Source organism: Pan troglodytes, chromosome 5 (assembly GCF_028858775.2).
Source record: "Pan troglodytes isolate AG18354 chromosome 5, NHGRI_mPanTro3-v2.0_pri, whole genome shotgun sequence".
NCBI classification, from domain to species: domain Eukaryota; kingdom Metazoa; phylum Chordata; class Mammalia; order Primates; family Hominidae; genus Pan; species Pan troglodytes.
This window is the reverse complement of record NC_072403.2, coordinates 62,697,539-62,718,508: the sequence shown is the minus strand read 5'-3', so window position 1 is coordinate 62,718,508 and position 20,970 is coordinate 62,697,539. Positions and strand designations below refer to the sequence as shown.

Below are 20,970 nucleotides of genomic sequence, written 5' to 3'. Positions count from 1 at the left end.
GAAAGGGGAGGTGGAGGGAGGATGGAGACTGAGAGTGAGCAGGGGTAGACTTGGAGAGTCAAGGCAGACCAGAAAATGTTTAGTCACTGAGGCCTGCCTCCTTGCCCTGTTGAGAACTTTCCCGCAGGTCTGAGGCTCCAGCGAAATGAATGCCTATACAGATGACACTGCCCGTACCAGATGTTTGACTCAGCAGAAAGGGAAGATAGATGAAAGGAGGGTGTGAGTGAGAAGTTACTGGGGGCTGATGGCCCACTTAGGGCATCAAAATGGGATACCTGTTCTATGTATTTTTTGGAAGGTAGAAGGTGCTTCTGGGCTGAGAGTTTTGATAGTAGTGGCAGAGATGGATATTTTGCTTTCAGTAATGAAGGAGGGAGTTATGACAGAAAGACAGGGCAGGTTTAGGGGGAATGAAATTAGATAAATTGGGAAAAACTCTACTGGGCAGGAAGTCATGAGAAATTGGTAGTACTAACCATCATTGTACACTGCAGGTGGGGAAGATATTGAAGAACTCTATGTTCTAATGGGATGCAGTGTACATGAAGGTGCTGATGCTATTAGTAGACTGTGGAGTCATTGATGCAGGGGCCATCGCTTGTTAATTGTAAAATGTTCACTGAGTTTGTAGGGATAGCTGTGAAGTTGGTGGCAGGTGATGCACTGGGGATCTCAAAATTCCATTCTTTAGAATTTACAGGCCAGGTGTCGTGGCTCATGCCTGTAATCCCAGCACTTTGGGAGGCCCCCGTGGGCGGATCATGAGGTCAAGAGATCGAGACCATCCTGGTCAATGTGGTGAAACCCCGTCTCTACTAAAAATACAAAAATTACCTGGGCGTGGTGGCGTGTGCCTGTAGTCCCAGTTACTCTGGAGGCTGAGGCAGGAGAATTGCTTGAACCCAGGAGGCAGAGGTTGCAGTGAGCTGAGATCTTGCCACTGCACTCCAGCCTGGCAACAGAGCAAGACTCTGTCTCAAAAAAAAAAAAAAAAAAAAAAAAAAAAAAAAAAAAAAAAAAGATTGCATGAATTCTTCAAAAGCAGAAAAAAATAAAATGAAACAACAAACAGTAGGGAAGCATATGATTTAATTTAATTTAATTAATTTATTTATTTTGAGACAGATTCTCTCTCTGTCACCCAGACTGGAGTGCAGTGGCGTAATCTTGGCTCACTGCAACCTCCGCCTTATGGGTTCAAGTGTTTCTCCTGCCTCAGCCTCCCAAGTAGCTGGGACCACAGGCATGCACCACTATGCCCAGCTAATTTTTTTTTTGTATTTTTAGTAGAGATGGGGTTTCACCATGTTGGCCAGGCTGGTCTCGAACTCCGTACCTCAAGTGATCCACCCACCTCAGCCTCCCAAAGTGCTAGGATTACAGGCGTGAGCCACCACACCTGGCCTATGATTGTATTTTAAATAAATATTGGTAAATTAGCTTTTTCCTAGGCAAATCATAAACAATAATCATACATGGAGGATAGACTTGGGGGGCCAGTCCATAAATATCTGTTTAACTTATAATGTGGCTAAATTATGAAATTTAGATATATTATGTGTTAAACTGGCCACTCATCACCCAGTGTGAGGATGAGGGTACAGGTTATCTAATGGAATTTGGTGCTGTAGATACTATGAAAACATACAATTGAAATTTCAACTTCTAATATTGTTATATATTTTCATACTCTTCCTGAAACTTACCCCCTCCCTGAAATTCACCCTTTTTAGGAAATGAGGTGAAGTTCAGAAATGGTGTGAGGATGTCTATAGTGGTCATTACTTAGTAATAAAAGAGCTGAGAGTTTAGTATTTTTATTTGTTTTTAAGGTCCTAAAAATAGAATTGATTGTGAAAGTGTCTATTGAGTCAAAAAGACTATGTGGTCTGTGGGATACCTTAATTCACCCACATTTAGCAACTACTTATTGAGCCCCTGCAATAAAATGAAGATTAGCATACAGTTCTGCCTTTAAAAAGTCATAGTTTCAAGAGAGATTGGTGAATGGATACAAACTTACAGTTAAAAGAAATGAGTCCTAATATTCCATAGCAGAGTAGGATATCTATAGTTAGCAATAATATATTGTATATTTCAAAATAGCTAGAAGGAAGGACTTGAAATATTACCAATACATAGAAATGATAAATGCTTAAGGTGATGGATACCTCAGATACTCTGACTTGATCGTTACACATTCTATGCATGTAAAAAATACTTGCAGTATGGTGCCCTCATTAATATATAAAATATCATGTATCAGTAAAATAAAAAAGAATAAGCTGGAAAAGAAAGGTCATAGTCTAATATGATAAATGGATGTGTTGTTAAACAGTTACAATGCGGTAATTATTAGTTGTTACAGGGATTAGTTGAGATGGCTATAAGCACCTAAAATTAAAAGAACCCAGAGGACAGTGTAATTAACTTGGGGGGAGAAGGGAGGCATGGGGAGAAGGGAGGCATGGGAGTTTCCTGAAAGGTTTCTGAGAGGAAGTGCCACTTGAATTGAGATTTAAAGAGCTTGATGGAATTAGGGTGAAAGGGAAGCCCACTTTAGAGGGATGGAACTACAAGAACAAAGGTAGGGAGATGGGTGTAAATGGGAACTGCAAGTAAAGTGTGTTGCTAAGTGTGGGATTTGGAAGGGAAAGGCAGAAACTGTAAAGATGTTTGTGTACAATCCTGAGGCAACTGGACTATTTATGTTGTAAGTGCTAGGGAACCATTGAAAGATTTTTAAGCAATGGAGTGGCATAATCAGGTTTACGGTTTGGAAAGTCATATTAGTGAAGGCGTCACATGTCTTAACACTTCTTATTATTTATTTATTTAAAAATTTATTTATGAGTTGAGGGTTTGCTCTGTTGCCCAGGGTGGAGTGCACTAGCATGATCACAGCTCACTGCCACCTCTAAGTCCTGGACTCAAGGGATCCTCCCACTTCAGCCTCCCGAGTAGCTAGGACTACAGGTGTGTACCACCATGCTTGGCTTATTAAAAATTTTTTTTTATAGAGATGGGTTCTCATCGTGTTGCCCAGGCTGGACTCGAACTCCTGGGCTCAAGTGATCCCTTCCGCCTGGGCCTCCCAAAGTGCTGGGATTATAGGAGTGAGCCACAGGGCCTGGCCAACTTCACTTTTTTTTTTTTTTTTTTTTTTTTGAGACAGGGTCTTCCTCTCTTTCTCAAGCTGGATTGCAGTGGTGTGATCTCAGCTCACTGCAACCTCTACCTCCCGGGCTCAAGTGATCCTCCCACCATAGCCTTCCAGGTAGCTGGGACTAAAGGTGTGTGCCATCATGCTGGCTAATTTTTGTATTTTTGTAGAGACAGGCTTCCACCATGTTGTGCAGGCTAGTTTCGAACTCCTGGGCTCAAGCAATCTGCCCACCTTGGCCTCCCAAAGTACTAGTATTACAGGCGTGAGCCACTGTGCCTGGCCTAACTTCACATTTTTAGTCTTTAGTGCTTTTGTATCTGTTGTGGTTTCATCATATTAAAATCTGAGACTATAGTATGTTTACTTCTTATCTCGTAGGGTCAATGTGAGAATAAAACAATGAAATATAAGGAAAGGGGCTTTTAAACACCCATTGTATAAATGCTTTTTACATATGAGCAATACAGATCTGCTGTTGTTAGCTACAGGATATTGTAAGTTGGGTTTTTCAGTCATAAACTACCTATAAAGTTACATGGTTTGTCAGTGATAATGCTATTTTAAGAAAAGGATTTTTGTCCTATCCAAATTCTTTGAAGTTGGAATTGAAGGATCAAAGGAGAATCAGACTTTGAACTCAGGCAGACTTGGGTTTTAATTCCTTCTCTGTCCATGACTAGTTGTGTTTACTTGGACAATTTACCAAACTTATCTTAGCCTCAGTTTCTTTATCAAAGGGTCATGGTTGTGGTGATTAAATATAATAGTGAATGCAAACAATTCTGCTACCTCCTTGGCACATCAGATGCTCTATAAATGATAGCTTACCCATGGCCAGATGTTCTTCTAAGCACTTAATATGGTATCCTATTTAGACCTCCCAAGAACCCCATGAAGTAGGTACTATGATTTTCTCCATTTTCAGTTCAGAATCTGCTGAGAAAGGAAGAGAAACTTTGCCAAGGTCGTAGTGTCAAGAAGTAGTAGAGCTAGGATCTGAATTCAGGCAGTCTTTACTCCAAAGTCCAAGCTATTTACTGCTATGCTCTTGCCTCTTCTCTATGGAATACACTATTATTATTAGCATATTGACCCAATGTTACCCTTCCAAGAATGCATGGGGTAAAGGCTGTTTTTAAAAACAATCCCAAATGTTGCTTCTGCTCATTTTGACTGGTTCCTTAAATGGATGATTAAAATTACTAAGTGTGTGCTGACTATATTCATAAAACTGGGTGCTACTGGGTGTCAGTCTCTGATGAAGGCTCAGACGTGCCTTCAATGACCTTACTCATTGTAAAGGAGACATTTTTGAGAGACCTATGTCTATACATGTGTGGTCTGTAAATGAATGACTTTCAGGGACTTAATTGCTAACCCTTTTATTTCAAGAAGGTGTCCCATATGATGCCTGGTTGTTACTTTATGAACTAATGTGCACACAAATGCATATCGAGCTGTAAGAAAACTCTAGTAACCTTAAAGACTTACTGGGACAGTGGTTCAAACTCAGATTATAAACCAGTGGTCAGGATAGAAAAAAGAGATGTGGTCTTGCTTTGTTTGGAGTAACAGAAGTAGGCCAGTTGCTGAGGAGTGCTCCAGTTCTATCTCAAGTCAGTTTTTTTTTCCACGAGTACACAATTTTTTCTTTCAAGAGGAACTCATCCCTATCTAAGCATTAATGGAAAATGGTCCATAGTTCACAACACCCAAAGCTAACAAAGAAATAAAAAATCATGGAGGGCAAAAGGTCAGTATATGTGAAAGGAGGAAATAGGGAAGGAAGATTTAGACAAGACGTGAAGTTGACATAGGTCAGACCGTCAACAATCAGCTGATTTATCTAATAATAGCAGTAGCAATGAGGTATCATCCTGTCACTGTACTCCAGCCTGGATGACAGAGTGAGACCCCACCTCCTAAATAAAGTAGTAGATGCAGCAGCTAATCCTTATATAACACCAGACATTATTCTAAACTTCATTTACTATACAACTTTATGAGTTAGGCACTACTATCGCTGTTTTACTGATGAAGAGAGTCTCAGAGAGGATAAGTAACTTGCCCATGTGACACAGTAAGGAGTGAAGATTCTATGTACAGCAGCCTGACTTCACTGTTTTTTTTTTTTTTTTTTTGAGACGGAGTCTTGCTCTGTCGCCCAGGCTGGAATACGGTGGCGTGATCTCGGCTCACTGCAACCTCTACCTCCGGGGTTCAAGCAGTTCTCTGCCTCAACCTCCCGAGTAGCTGGGATTATAGGTACCCGCCACCACGCCCGGCTAAATTTTGTATTTTTAGTAGAGACGGGATTTCACCATTTTGGCCAGGCTGGTCTTGAACTCCTGACCTCGTGATCCACCCGCCTCGGCCTCCCAAAGTGCTGGGATTACAGGCGTGAGACACCGCGCCCGGCCAGTCATTACTCTTAAACACATCCATTTACATGCCTGGGTATCAGTTGGTTCCTCCAATGGACGCTTAAACTCACCCACTTTAGTATATGATACACATATATCTAATTTAAGGGAACTGTATCCATTTTACTCAGTTTAATGGATACTAGTACTATGTAGAATGAATAATAAGGAGAGAGCAGGAGGGAGGTGATAAATATGGGGCAGTTGTGAACCTATAGGCCCGCCGCGGAGCCCAGCAGCAGATGCGCCTGTGGGCTCTGGGGGGCAGAAGGGAGGGACCGCAGGCTGGTACTCGGCAGCCTCGCGGCGGCCGGGCGCTCAGGCGCAGGCGCGGCCCGGCTGTCAGGCGCTGATGCGCGGGGCCACCTGCAGAGGCCTCCTCACCCTGTCCCCGGGATGTCCCCTAGACGCGGACCCCCGTGCCCTCCTTGCCCTGTGCTGTCACAGAGTGACCTGAATCCTCCCACGCCAAAAAGATGGGTGGAAGTATTTCCAACCCTCCCCCCGATCATCCCTTACCCAGGGAGAGCCGCTGGCCCCTCAGCAGGGGGCTGCGCACAGCGGTGGAGCGATCTGCGGCTTTGTTTCTCAGGCACCTGTTGTGGATCCCAAATAGAAACGTCGCCCTTGGGGATCCGGGACCGGGCAGCCAGTGTCCGGGGGTGGGCGTGCTTGGCCGCACGGTCCACCCGGGTGGGCGGGCCTGGGGAGGGGGCCTGGGGCGCGTGGCTCTGCCTGGGAGGGAGGGGCCGAGAGGCGCCGGGGCCGCAGCTGAGCCAGCCGGGGCGCTGACCGCCGCGCTCGCCCCCTCCCTTCCGCCCTCCGCCCTCCACCCTCCACCCTCCACCCTCCACCCTCCACCCTCCACCCTCCACCCTCCTCCCTCCCTCTCTCCCCGGCGCGGGCGAGTGTCTGCAGCGCGGCGGCCAGGAAATGCTGCAGATGCGCCGTGCAGCATCCCCGGTGGAGGCAGCGCGCCGGTCCTCCCGCACCGCTGCCGCGGCCTCGGCCCGGCCCGGAGCACGCGCCTCGTGCAGGGCCAGCAGAGCGGTCAGCGCGGCTGCAGAGGGTCCGGGCGCCCGCCGGCCCCCGCCCGCCCTCGCCGCACGCCCCGCTCCTCCGCTTGGCGTGGCGCTGCTCGTCGCCGCCCCTGGGTTCGCTGAGATTTGCCGCTGCTGAAACCCGAGAGGGACTCGGGCTCCCGGAGCCGGACGGCCCACCATCGGCCTGCCCGGAGGCCTGGGCGTTTCCTTTGCCGGCCCTGGCGCCGGCAGCCCCCTGCGCCCCCGCTCTGCGTCTTCGGCTTCCGTGCTTCTCCCCAGCGTGCTGCTCCTTCCTCTTTTCCAGTTCCCAAGGCTGTGTCTTGCTGACTGCGATACTGTCCGGGGGTTACGAGGGGGAGAGGGGAATTTGTCAGTCATCGCTTAGATAAACTTCGGCATGGCGGGTTACCTCTCCCCTGCTGCTTACCTGTACGTGGAGGAGCAGGAGTATCTCCAGGCCTACGAGGATGTCCTGGAGAGGTACAAAGGTATGTGGTCCCTGCCCTGGGGCTGCGGAGCTTGGCACGGATCAGAGAGGCAACCGCTGCCTTTCCTTAATCAGAGCCACCACTGCTTGGGCACGAGTAAACAGGTGTCTGGACCAGTCTTGGGAATGGACCAGGTCTTTTTGCACGGGATTTAGTACCCCCAGCGCAGGGAGGATGGTGGGGTGGGCGACAGTCCGGAGACGCCCTTAGATGAGCGGTAGAGAGGGGGGAAGGGGGTTGTTTCCAAGAAGCACATTGCGTTTTCTCTCCCTTGTAAAAGCTCTTAAGCACTACGCGTAATCATAATTCTTCCTGGGAGGGTGGATACCGATTATTCTCTATGGGATTACTAAGGCATTGCTGCTGCTGCTTGGCTAGGGTATTGGTTAGCCCTGTAGAAAAGGTTCAGCATCACTAGATCATTTTCCTTAAAATGATCTTTCTTATTTGAAAAAGTTTGTGACTATATACTTACTCTGATATATTGTAAAAATTATTTTATAGCGTGATGGATAAAAGACTTTAGTGAGTTTGTTGTAAATTTAAATGTAAAGAATGTATTTTGAGATTTTTTTCTGCCCATCCTTTATGTTCAGGAAATTCTATGCCAATCTGATATTTATGTTTTAGTATAATGTTTACTTTGACTTCATAGTTGAATATAATGATGAAATACAAATTGCAGCTGTCCATTTTTTAAGTGTTTTTGTGTCTGGAAATGTATTTTTAAGTGTGTATATACCATCTTTTTATTGTGGCTCCCAAAACACTCCGAACTCAAGAGCAGCTCACAGAGGTTTAACGTATTTATAGTGAATAGTGACCCATTTCATAGGTAGGATTCAGATGGTTTTATATCTTTTGAATATTTGCTTTGGGTTTGGTAACTCAATGTCAGTAAATTCAGTGGTATTATATGGTTAACGATGCATGTAGTTTTTCTATTAGTAGAAAGTAGAAATAAAAAAAAAATTGAACTAAACGATAAAATTCCAAAGCCCCAAAAAGCCCGAATACACTCACAATTGTTTTCTCTGTTTGTAGGATATGTTTTATAACCGAAATTCTTGCAATCCTTGTAGAATTTTGTAAACAGTACAATGAGAATTCCTTTGTGCCAAGACTCTTATTGTGTATAATACTGCCACTGAGCAAGTGCAGTGATATTTTAGGCTAAAGCACATTTGTGACATTTGTGTGTGTGTGTGTGTATGTGGGTGGGTGGGTAATATACTCATGTTTACCTGCATCACTCCATTTTAAAGTAAGGTTTGTAATTAGTTGTTTCCAGAGCTTTGAAAAGGAGAAATATTGCAATATAGACCAACAAACCTTATTGAAGAAATACATCTGTGCTCTATACAGTCAGAAATAAAAAAATCTGAACGTTCTAAAGTAGATACATTTTATACTTTTGAAAAAAATTATAGCTGAATGAATTTTTGTCACATGAAGTTTTACTTAAGTGACACGTGGGTGATTTCAGGTGACTGAAAACGAGTGCTTATTTGACTTTGTCTAAAAGAAGTAGGCATTGTTTAAAAGCTTGTCTTTGCCTTTGGAAATAAAAGGAAATTAAAGATCTGAAGGCCAGTGTACAACAATCAGTATTGCCCTTAAACAGATACATTTTCAAACATATTGTTCAGACGTCACTGAAAAAATGATGGGAGTTTTCCTCATTTTTACTTATGGTTTTTAAAATGCTTAGTTCATCAATTTGTACTTGGGCTTTATAGCTGTGCTATGTTTCATTTAGTCATGGAAAGGAAAGTAAGAGTATTGGGCGGTGTATTCCATGAAAAGCTGGAGACCTGGAAAACTCATTGTTTCCCGATGTGTTTTGAAGCCAGTTATGATTTCCCATCAGTATCCAGTATGATGACTTCACTACACTGCTTATTATCCTGGTGACTTGCTGTGGGGACTGATCTAATCAGAAAAGAATTGTAGGCTTTGAATAGGGAGTGTCAGTTCACTAAACGTTCAGAGTACGGTTGCTCACTTTCTGAAATCATGCATTGTTCAAAACATTTTATGTTCTCATTTAAACTTAAAGGGAAGTCATTTTGATTTTTATTTCTGACAGAGTTCCTTGGTTACAGAATGAGTTTGCATTCATCTAGAGTATTATCAGGTTGCCAAGTTATCATATGCCTCAGCTGTTGAGTAGTGTAAGTGGTGGAGTCAGCTGGAACCAATTCAAAATCTGCCTGTTGTCAGAAATGTAGAATTGTAATAATCTATAATATTAGGAATTATGAGCATTAGATTTAGAAGTCGAGAGTTTTGTTAGGTCTAGTCTTCAGACAGCCTTGAGAGGAGTTCAAATCAGACTCTGTAGAAAAACAAGAAAAGTGGAGAGTGAGCGCTAATTATTTATGGTGTAGTCAGTCTATTCTTGTATCTTGTTTTGGTCCGTTACTTCTGGGCAAAAATAGGCAACTGTTTGCTGAATTAGAATAACACAGAAAGAGCTATTTGCTACAAAGAAGGGTGCAGTGTTCTGATTCATATTCGAGTCCTGTTACTTGTAAAATATATTCATGGAATATTCAGGGACATCTGATTAAAAAAACATATTTCTTCAGCTGATACCAAACTTCGGCTGAATAAAGGCATTTATTTTTGAGTAAAACATAATTCTTTATTATTGTTTAGGCTAGAAATTGTCTACATCAGAATGGCTTTCTTTTATATCTATAGTAAATTATCCAGTGTATGTATATACCGTGTAATACAAAACATTCTTAGTAGCTTAGCTTAAAAGATACAGTAGTATCTTATTTTTCTTCTTAAGTGTAAGGAAACTAACCCATATGCTATTATTATAAATGATTAATTAGTTCTCATCTTATGAAATTCTGCTTTTTGAGTTTATCATTGGAATATTTGTTTTCCCAACACATTGTTACTTTGTAGTATGATGTTAAGTGAGAAAATGAGATAATGTGAATTCAATACATTTCATTCTATACCTTATAGATGTAATTTTAAAATGTTACATCATTTTGTTCCACCAAAAGGGTTATTTTTCTATTGATCTGGAAGTAAATCCGTTGTACCTAGACAACCGTAATGAAAGTGTTGCATTTATCATTCTCTATGAAAGCTGCATGGAATGGTCGTTTTGGTTACTTACCTGTAATATCACTAACCCCACTCCACCCCCTCACCCCCTGCAAACTGCTGTTTAGGCAATAAGCAAAGTTTTCTCTGTTTTTTACAAATACCTTGTATAATTGCTTTAGTTTCTTCTCTCATTAGGGCTATAAAATCTGCTTATGTGCATGGTGACAAAAGGAACGAAGATTACCATAATTTTCATTTTCAGTTCGTGGTTATTGCCTTTATTGATAGGTGATTAGTAAAAATTCTGTCATTTTACTCTGTAAATCGGCTCTGACACTCCCTTGAATTGAAAATTGGAGTATACAGGTTTCAGGGAATTTCTCTGCAGCATGTAATGATCTAGCTCAGTGGTTTTCATTTGGCTTCCAGGATTCTGAAAAAACTTGATTTCAAATTTCTTCTGCTCATGCTCTGTTCATAGGTTAATAGTTATATAATAAATGAACTTTAACTGTGCTGCATCATGATAATATTATATTATAGCTAGTCATAATAGTATAAGTCTGGGATTTTTGTTTTCTTTTAAAAGTGAAACAGGTTGAATTTGCTGAGTGTTAGTTAAGATTATGTTTGACTGTTTGTAACAGAAAACAAATGATACTGCTTAGCCAAATAGGTGTTTTCTTAGGTATTGAGAAGTCCTAAATAGGCAAAACTGGGTTGTAGGGTACCCCCATTTGCCAGTAGGGACTCAGACTCCTCTATATCTGTCTGTGTGGCTATTTATAGTGTATCTTGTGGTCGTTTTGTGATCACAAGATGGCTGCTCCTCTTCCAGCCCTTATATCTCCATTCCAGGGGACAGCTGTTCCAGGGGCCATCTCTATCTGCAGGTAGACTAGGAAATGTAGATTTTTAAGCCGGCTTCATTTAGTGCCCTGAACAAAAATTGAAGTTTTGTTTGTAAAGAATTAGGAAAGAATGGCAACTGGTTTTGCAATCAGCAGTGTCTGGCACATGGAGGGCAAAGTGTGCTAAAATTGGAAACTTAAAATTTGGATACATATTAACAATCATCACACAATATATTTGACTTCACTAAAGTTTGAAGAAGATCTGAGAGCACCATGAGGTTTCTGAGTATTTTCAAAATGACGCATTTGAATGTTTTATGTTACAACATGGGTTTGAAAAGTCATTCTCACCAAATAATTACGATTAAATTGTGTTTATTGCCTCACACAATAAGGAGTGTATATGAGTTCAGAAATGTGGGAAATTATTAGGTATTGTTAGTGAATTTAATTTTAAACTTCTACTGATGCTCTTTTCAGTTTCTTTTGTTCTTAGAGAGTTATCTCAACATTTATTTAGCCCAGAGACTTTAAAAAGAAGGCTTATGCTTTTTAAAACTTCTAGGGTTTTTTTTGTTGTTGTTTGTTTGTTTTGTATTTGAACAATTTGGAGATGCTTGTTTTCTGGCTCAATAACTTTTTAGGTAATCAGTGTAAGGACAGGTGGTGGAAACAATTTATTGTCTTATTGCTATCTTGTAGTCTGACAAAGAAGTGCTTGTATTTGTGCCGTTGGGTCATATGTGCCTCAGGATCCTGGCTCTGTGGGGAGCTGGAATATTTGACCAAAGCATCTTCATGCAATTGGAGATTATGAAAATATCTGAAGCTATAGAGGTGATAACAAGATGGAATATCTAGGCTGTCATGTTCATTTCTGTTTTAGTTCCACAACTGAGTATAAAAGTGCACAAGAACACACCCAAATCATGTGACCTGGTGGACTAATAGGGAAGAGAAGATGATTTGTAGTTTTGAATGTTTGTTATTTCATATTAACTAAACACAGATGCTTCTGTTTCATGGAAGTCTCTCTATAATGGCTTTGAATAAAAAACAGGAAAGACTTCTGTGTCCATTTCTTAGCTCTTAATATTTCAGGGATTACATTCTACCTATGTCCAAGGAGGAATTTCAGGTAATTATTTGCTGAAGTATGTCATTGTTTCAGTAAGTGATCAAATGAGACCCCTTCTTATTCATTTTTTTTTCTGCTTGTCCTTTAATGCAATTTTGTTTGCTTTTGTTTTCTGACTTGCTTCATCTCTCCCAAAAGAAGAAGCAAATAATTCTGCTTAGGCTGGGGAAAAGCTTTGTATTTGGGGTCAAATGGGATTTCACCCTGTGAGAAGGTGAAAAGTACCAGGGAGGAAAACTCCAAGAGGAGAAACTAGCATGACTGTTCCATTTCATTGACATAATTGCCAAAATCATTTTGATCGTTGGCTGAAGTGCACTGCAGGTTTCAGGGAAAGGATTGGTTAGAATTTGTAGGAAGATGGATATGGATGAATGATGGAGGGTTATGCTGTACCAGATTGAAAGCAATCTTGAGTGCCTATTCTTTAGGCAGTGAGGGTGACCCTTTATGATCCCCAGCAGGAAGTTAGATAGATATTAGAAAGAGCACTCTGGCAGCAGTGCGGAGGACTGAGTGGAAGGGAAGACTCAGGCAGGGAGACAGGTTAGGTGGGTACTGTAAAATTATAGTGGTTGGAATGGAAGGCTGATTCAAGAGAAATTTCAGAAATTGTCAGGATGGCCGATTAGTTGGTTCTGCATGTGGGGACAGGAGGCGGGTGCAGCAACTTTTGTTGTTGAAGTTATGTCCAAAAAAGTTTGAAATGTTTCCTTTTTAAGTTGTTTAAAAACTTGTAGTATGTATTTATTAGAAAAGGTGCTTTTAAAACATTTTTATTATTAATCACAATTAGACCTTTCTTGGTAGTTAAATGGAACGAAAGCTATTTTGCTTGACCTTGGAAATACAGCAAGTAGTGTGCCCTAGAAAACTGGAATGCTCTATTTAATGTAGAGCGCTTTAAGTAATACCTTATCAGTCTGTTTGTTGTGAATCCTCTGAGCATGATTAGTAGCATCTTAGAGCAGTGGATCTATTTTCCATAAGCAAATAAAATAATTGAATTCATATCCTTTTAAAAGGTAAATATATATGGTGAAAAAACTTTCAATATATTTCAATAATTTTTAATATTTGTTTTTATTTCAAAAATATTAATTTTTTCTTTGTTTATTTTCTACATAAACTTCAGCAAATATGTAGAGTTAGTTTGGTTTGGTGTATAAAAAGTTAAGTGGTTTTATGTTCATTTAAGTTCTTGGCTACCCTACAATTTGAGCATTAAGCCTTAAATTTTAATTTAAAATTGCAAAACAATAACTACCATTTATATGTCAATCTACTCATATGCCTGGCATGATGCTGGGTATTGCACATGAAATACATATATGTTATGTATATATGTAAGTTTAAAGAGTCGCATAGCTATAGTGGTAGAAATGGCATTTGAACATCAAATGTATATTTGGCCTAAACCATATATTTTTAGTGTCATTATATTGACTGGGAGATACTGCAGAAATAGTTATGAAAATATATTTATTAAGATTCTGATTTTGATTAATACTACAACTTTCTCAGATATGTTAAATGCATGAAATTAAAGTTAATAGTTTATACATTTATAGATATTACTTTTATTCAAATATTAGATTTTGGAAGTCAAACTGTTGTGTCTTAGTTGTATTACCAATTCTAATGATTAGTTATAAAAAGACAATAAAATTTTAATATGAGCATTTCCAGTGTGTATTTGGGTCGAGAAGATTTTGAAAAGAACTGTTTTTGTAAATGTTACCAATGAATGTGACTGCTTTGATACATGCCTGAAATGTTTCCTGGAAAGAATTGTCAAAGAGCGTTGACAAAGTCTTGATTTTACTCTAGTGGGTGAAAATATTTCCCAGTGAACCCTGGTATGAAAGATATTATACAAACATACTATTGTTCTAGTGCCCCTGTATTCAGTGCTATGGTTTTCCATGCTGGGCATGCCAGTGTAATGATGTGTTTTCTTGATTTTGGTGTGAAATACTACTACTTGTCTAGTGAGGTAGACACTGGGTTAATAAAGGCGGGATAAAATAGGGCATATGGAATATTCTGAGCAGTAGAGATTATGTAGGTAGTCAATGAATTAGGTAGATCTAAGAACTCAAGTACTGTGGCTCTTCCTACACCAGTAGTCTTTTAAAAAATGCATACATTATTTTTTAGAGCAGTTTTAGGTTTATAGCAAAATTGAGCAGAAACTACATAGTTCCCATATACTCCCTCTTCCTCCCCCATAGTTTCTCGTATTTATATCTGGTACTGGTGTGGTACATTTGTTGGAATTGATGAACCAATATTGATAAATTGATTCATCAATTACGTAGTTGATTACAAGATTAATAGTTTACATTAGGGTTTCCTTTGTTGTACAGTTCTATATAGGTTTTGACAAATGCATAATATCATGTGTCTATTATTGTAATATCATACAGAAGAGTTTCACTGCTCCCGAATCCTCTGTGTTTGATCTATTTGTTCCTCTCCAGCTCCAGAACCCCTGACAACCACTGATCGTTTTGCTCTCTCTATATTTTATGTTTTTACAGAATGTCATATAGTTGGAATCCTGCAGTATATAGACTTTTCTGACTAGCTTCTTTCACTTAGCAATATGCATTTAAAGTTCCTCCATGTCTTTTCATAGCTTGATAGCTCATCTCTTTTTATTGCTAAGTTCATTGTCTGGAAGTACCAAGTTTACTTATCCATTCACCGACTGAAGGACATCTTGGTTGCTCCTAAGGGTTGACAGTTATGAATACAACTGCTCTAAACAATTGAGTGCAGATTTTTGTGTGGACATGTTTTCAAGTCATTTGTGTAAAGGAGTATGATTGCTAGATTGTATGGTACGTTTAGCTTTGTGAGAAACTTGTCTAACTTGACTTCCAAAGTGGGTGTACTGTTTTTCATTTCCACCAGCAATGAATGAGAGTTCCTGTTGCTACACATCCTATCAGCATTTGGTATTGTCACTGTTTTGTATTTTAGCCTTTCAGATAGATGCGTGGTGGTATTTCATTGTTTTAATTTGCAGTTCCCTAAATGACATATCATGTAAGTATCTTTTTTTTTTTTTGGAGTTGGAGTCTCACTCTGTCACTCAGGCTGGAGTGCAGAGGCACAATCTTGGCTCACTGCAACCTCTGCCTCCTGGGTTTAAGTGATTCCCCTGCCTCAGCCTCCTGAGCAGCTGGGATTACAGGCATCCGCCACCACGCCTGGCTAATTTTTGTATTTTTAGTAGAGATGGAGTTTCACCATATTGGTTAGGCTGGTTTCAAACTCCTGACCTTGTGATCTGCCCGCCTTGGCCTCCCAAAGTGCTGGGATTACAGGCATGAGCCACCGCACCTGGCTGGTATCTTTTTATATGCTTGTCATCTGTGTATTTCCTTTCGTGAGGTGTCTGTTCAGATCTTTTGCCCGCTTTTTAAGCATTTTTTATTTTGAGACATGGTCTCACTCTGTCACCCAGACTGGATGCAGTGATAAAATCATAACTCACTGTAACCATGAACTTGTGTCTCAGCAGCTCCTCCTGCCTCAGCCTCCCAAGTATCTGGGCATGTGCCACCATGTTGGGCTAATATTTTTATGTTATATAGAGACAGGGTCTTGCTATGTTGCCCAGGCTGGTCTTGAATTCCTGGGCTCTAGTGATCCTCCTGCCTTGGCTTTCTAAAGTGCTGGGATTTACAGGTATGAGCCATCATGTCTGGCCCTTTTGCCCACTTTAAATTTTTTTTTTTTATTGTTGAGTTTTGGAGTTTTTTGTATATTTTGGATACCAGTCCTTTATCAGATATGTTTTGCAAATGATCAGTAACCTTTTTATACCATTACCTCCTTTTGACACCTTTGAGCCACTGCATATTATAGCTATTATTTAAATAAATAAGGACCTGATTATTTCCTTTTATATGGTCATAGCATGCTTAAGTACTATTTTGTTTTAGCTATGTGTGTTATTTATTGTATCTGCTTCATAGAGTTGTATATGGTGACTCTGAGTTCAGCAATCTGACAGTTTGCTTTGGTGTATCTAATATGCTGTTGTAGCTGCAATTCAGGTATCCAGTTGGTTGGCAGCTATGATGCTTTATAACACTTGAGTCTAAAATTAGTTGAACTGTTCTATTTTAAGCATACACTGAAATTAGTAGTCCATGTCCTGTAAAACATGTGAAAGTTAAAAACTCTTAGGATATTGAATTACTTCTTTTAAAATGTAATCAGAAGTAGAGTTGGATAGAAAGTTTGTAAGTAAGAAAGTAGTTAGTGAGAAAGTTTTGTTATGGTAATTTGATTATGGCCTGGATGTAGTGCTATATGTATACAGTATCCACAAACACAGAGTTTCACACTGTTGCCTCTTAGAGTTAAGACAGTGCTTTCACGTAAATGATTACATGTGATTTTAAAAATATGAGTTGAGTTACAGCAAGATTATTTGCTTTTTTTCTGTTAACATATTTTAGAAGAGTCGCAGTTCCTAAATGTTTAGAATTCTGGAACACTATTGACTGCCTTTGCTAGAAAAAAGAGAGTGATTAAAGGAGTACTTGGTTGTTCGTCTTGCGATCTTGTGATAACCTTATTTGTGTAACAGAAACTAGATAATGTTGAAAATAAGTCAGGGCATGGTAGCTCATGCCTGTAATCTCAGCACTTTGGAAGGCCAAGGCAGGTGGATCTCCTGAGGTCAGTAGTTCGAGACCAGCCTGGCCAACATGTGAAACCCCATCTTTACTAAAAATACAAAAATTAGCTGGATGTGATGGTGGACACCTGTAATCCCAGCTACTCAGGAGGCTGCGGCAGGAGAATCACTTGAACCTGGGAGGCGGAGGTTGCAGTGAGCTGAGATCATGCCATTGCACTCCAGCCTGGGCGATAAGAGCAAAACTCTGTCTCAAAAACAAAAAAAGAATATTGAAAATACTTAGTAGATAAAAAGTGGAGTGATTCAAATTAAGAGTTTGATTTTGCATATAATATGAATTTTATACCTCTCGAAGCAATAGTTTGTGCTATAGAGGCATTTTTTTTTGCAGTGTTATTTGAATATCTCTGCATTAGTCTGTTTTCACACTGCTGATAAAGACATACCAGAGACTGGGCAATTTACAAAATAAAGAGGTTGGACTTACAGTTCCTACAGTTCCACATGGCTGGGGAAGCCTCACAATCATGGTGGAAGGCAAGGAAGGGCAAGGAGGGGCAAGTCACGTCTTACATGGATGGCAGCAAAGAGAGAGAACTTGTGCAGGGGAACTCCTCTTTTTAAAACCATCAGAATCTCGTGAGACTTACTATCACAAGAACAACATGGAAAAGACTTGCCCCCCTGATTCGATTACCTCCCACTGGGTCCCTCCCACAACACCTGGAAATTCAGGATGGGATTTGGCCAAAATATGTCAGTGTCCTTTAAACAATCTCAGAAGCTCTAACAATTTAACTACTATAGATAATGTGTAGTCTTTATACTTTTTCTTTGAACCTTTTTGGAAGGTCTAAAGCAGGACTGAAGGATTCTAAATTACAGAAAGCAAGATGCAAGGATGCTTTAGTTTTCTTGTGGAAAAAGACCTGTACTTATATATCCCTTTCCATTTAGAAAACTATATAGAAATTTAAATTTGTGCTTCAGTAGAAGTAAAATACTGTAAATGGAATGAAATACTTTTATAATTAGCATTTTTTGAAAGCATTCAAGCAGCATTGTTCCCAACCTTTCTCATATTTCTAGTCAGAAATTAATTGATCATATGCTTCAAGTGAACATATTACCATCTAGTATATTCTCTATTCCCTCATACCCATCGTATTTTGTACTCAGTCTTTCCCTGGAAAAACTGGGAAGAGATGAAGGGTTTAGAACCGGGAGAAGCAGATCTTCACCAGTTTGGAACATGTGGTTTAATTCCAAATACTTATTGATCCTATACATTAAAATATGCTAAGGAATCAGGGCCTACAGAAGGAAGAGGAACACAGGTTTGTAGCCTCTCAAAGAGCAGAGTTTGGTGACGAAAGTGGACCAGCTACACTCATTATATGTGAGTGCTACACAAGAGGAGTGATACGAGCATCCAGGGGTTTCACAAGCAGGGCTGGCATTTGAAGGAAGGCAGAATTTCAGTGGGAGCTGGGGAAGGGAGAGGCTTTGTGTTATGTGTGGGTGGATGGTGCAGACAGAGATTTTTCTTGGTCTTACCATGTCATTTGGACAATCTGACCTTGCATTTCACCTTTTGCATTCTAGGAAAAGTATTATCACAAAATTGAATTACTATTTTAATATAAACAAGATAGATTTTGCTGATACGTAACCGGTGTTGAGTTGAAGATTTTATCTTCCATTTTTAAGAACTCTGCTTTATCATACATATGTTATGAAACCTGAGGGTTTAGTACTGAGAAATAAGTTTTAGCCATGGCTCAGCAAATGTAAAGATTGGATGTGACACTCTTAATATGGTGTAGGAAACTCTCAATTAGATTGATGATCATAATAATTTTAGCACTTTATACTTTTTTTTACATATATGATACAATTTGATTCTTATAACAATTCTCTGAGATGGGTTACATAAGTGCCAGTGCCCTTATTTTATAGGCAAGGAAATCAGGCTTTCATGATTGCATTGACTAGGTGGTGGACTGGGGCTAGAATTCTGGTCTTCTGATAGCCAGTCTAGAGAACACCATACTGTAGGTAATTGTGGCTCATCCTTATATGCAGTCAAAGTTATCATTAATAATGTGGACTATAGGTAATATATGTGGTGAGAAGTAATAGTCTCTGTTTCAGTAAACAGCAGTTGAATATTGCTGTTGTTCTGGAATTACAGTCCATAGTTAGGAAGACGTATGGCTTACCTTTTGTTTAATGTGGTTTTGGGCTACCACGTCCATAAACTTTGGTGAAAAGTTCTATTGCTGACTGTAGAGGATTTAGTTACTTGAGGGAAAAACTCCATTATTATCTCTTGCTTTCGTTGTTAATTGAAGTGGCTCTTAAAATTAGAGGGTTGTACATTTAGACAGAAAAACTATCCTGTTGACTAAAGATGTAATTTCTGTAGTACTCAGTGACAAAGGAGGAACCATGTAAGTACTTGGGGGAAAATACGGAAAGAAAACTTATGACATATACTTGGTAACATTTTTGGAAAATAAAGAAGTGGACAGAAGTAGACAAAATGAGTAAAAATCTGTAATTCAATTACCTATATACGTTAATTTTATGACATATGTCCGTTTCCATTTCTTTTTTCTCCATAATATATAACATTTAAAAATTGGGACTACTGCGTGTACAGTTCCATATCCTGCAGATGCACTTAATATATCACAGCATTTTTTAATGCCATGAAATATCATTTCAAACCATTTTCATGACAATGCACAATGTGTGGTAAACAGTCTGATGAAACATTTAAGCAGTTTTGTATCCTGACAGTTTTTGGTTAATATTATTACATTGGTATTTTTCCATGTAATTACAAGCTTCAGAAACACAGTTTTTCAAGATAAGAAAGAAGTCATATGGATGATATAAACCAATTAGCAATTAAATATTTATAAGATAGTGCCTAATTCATGATTAAGTAGATTCTTGAGTTATATATCCAATTAAGAAATTCTAATCGCTATGAATTTTAGAAATTCAACAATAAAGGAAGCAACTACTAGTACTCAGGAGATCTGATTTTCATTCCTAACTCATGCTAAGTAGCTAGTTTTGGATGGCTTATACATGAAAATGAATGATTGCCAAGGTTCTTTATCATCCTGTTATACCTGCCTTAATTAATTACTTCATTATTTATTTATTTCTTGAGTGTTTCTTATGTGCTAGCAACTATTTTAGGTTCTTGGGGTGCTAGACATAAAAAAATTAATGGTCTTTTATATTTTTTTAAAGAGTTATGAATGTATCACTTCATACTGATATGATCTGGTTACTTTTGACATCATTTTCTGACATACTTTCCATTGTTTATGGCATACATCTCATTTATTATTTTGGAAATGATCACCACATTCATGGTTTTAATTTTTTGTAGAAACTATTATTGATTCCATTTGAAAACCCTTTTAAAATGCCTTCCAGCCTTTTGATATAGTTTGCAATCATTTATTGCATTTGTATTTCATTACTTGTGCTAGGCTTCAAGACTTTATTAATGGTATTCAATCAAGGAGTACTTTGGGGCATTAGATTTATCTGTAACATTGCCAAGTCAAACTTTGGAAGAAACTCACACTTTTAAAAGTGTTTTTACTCTCATTACATGTATTAATGATATGTAAACTTTAAGTGTGTGCAAATGGCCTCTTTTGGGAAGTTTTAAAGTTACCTATTTTGTCACTATATGTTGTTCTTGCATGTCTAGGTCAGTGTTTCTTTTGTGTTTGGCTAAGTGATCACCATATACACGCAGTTTTCAGGAAAGGCCTAAATCTTGTCCCCTCCAAGGCTCCTTTTTCCATTTCCAGTTAATGGAAGATTTTTTTCATAGTACTTTTAATTCCACTTTAGCAGTGAACTTGAACAAGCTATTTCTGGCTGGCCATTTCTTTCTCCAAGATTTTTAAACCAGTGTTCTGAGTCTTGGGGGAACTACAGCTTCAAGACTAGGGACTGTGGTCTTCAGCTTTGAAGTGGCTTCATTCTGGGGGATTAGTGAAGCTTTCTAGATTTGTTTTTCCCTTCTCTTATTCTACCCTTCCCCTCCTCCCCATTAACAGAACTATAGGATACTATAGGGTAC

The 20,970-nt window shown here is 39.4% G+C and overlaps 1 protein-coding gene across 31 annotated transcripts in view; it reads left to right on the top strand.

Moving 5' to 3' along the window:
• Nucleotides 1–20,970, top strand: part of DST (dystonin) — a 497,218-nt gene that overhangs the window by 103,121 nt on the left and 373,127 nt on the right. For 7 of the 31 annotated variants that reach the window (XM_024357241.3, XM_054685907.2, XM_016955720.3 and 4 more), the window contains exon 1: nt 6,303–7,123. The exons of 23 other annotated variants lie outside the window; for them this stretch is intronic. In XM_024357241.3, coding sequence (XP_024213009.2) covers nt 7,033–7,123 — 91 coding nt within the window. In that variant the 5' untranslated portion in view covers nt 6,303–7,032. Of the gene's footprint in view, nt 1–6,302; nt 7,124–20,970 lie in introns of those variants that run through there. One more of the 31 variants, XM_016955707.4, reaches the window with a different exon arrangement.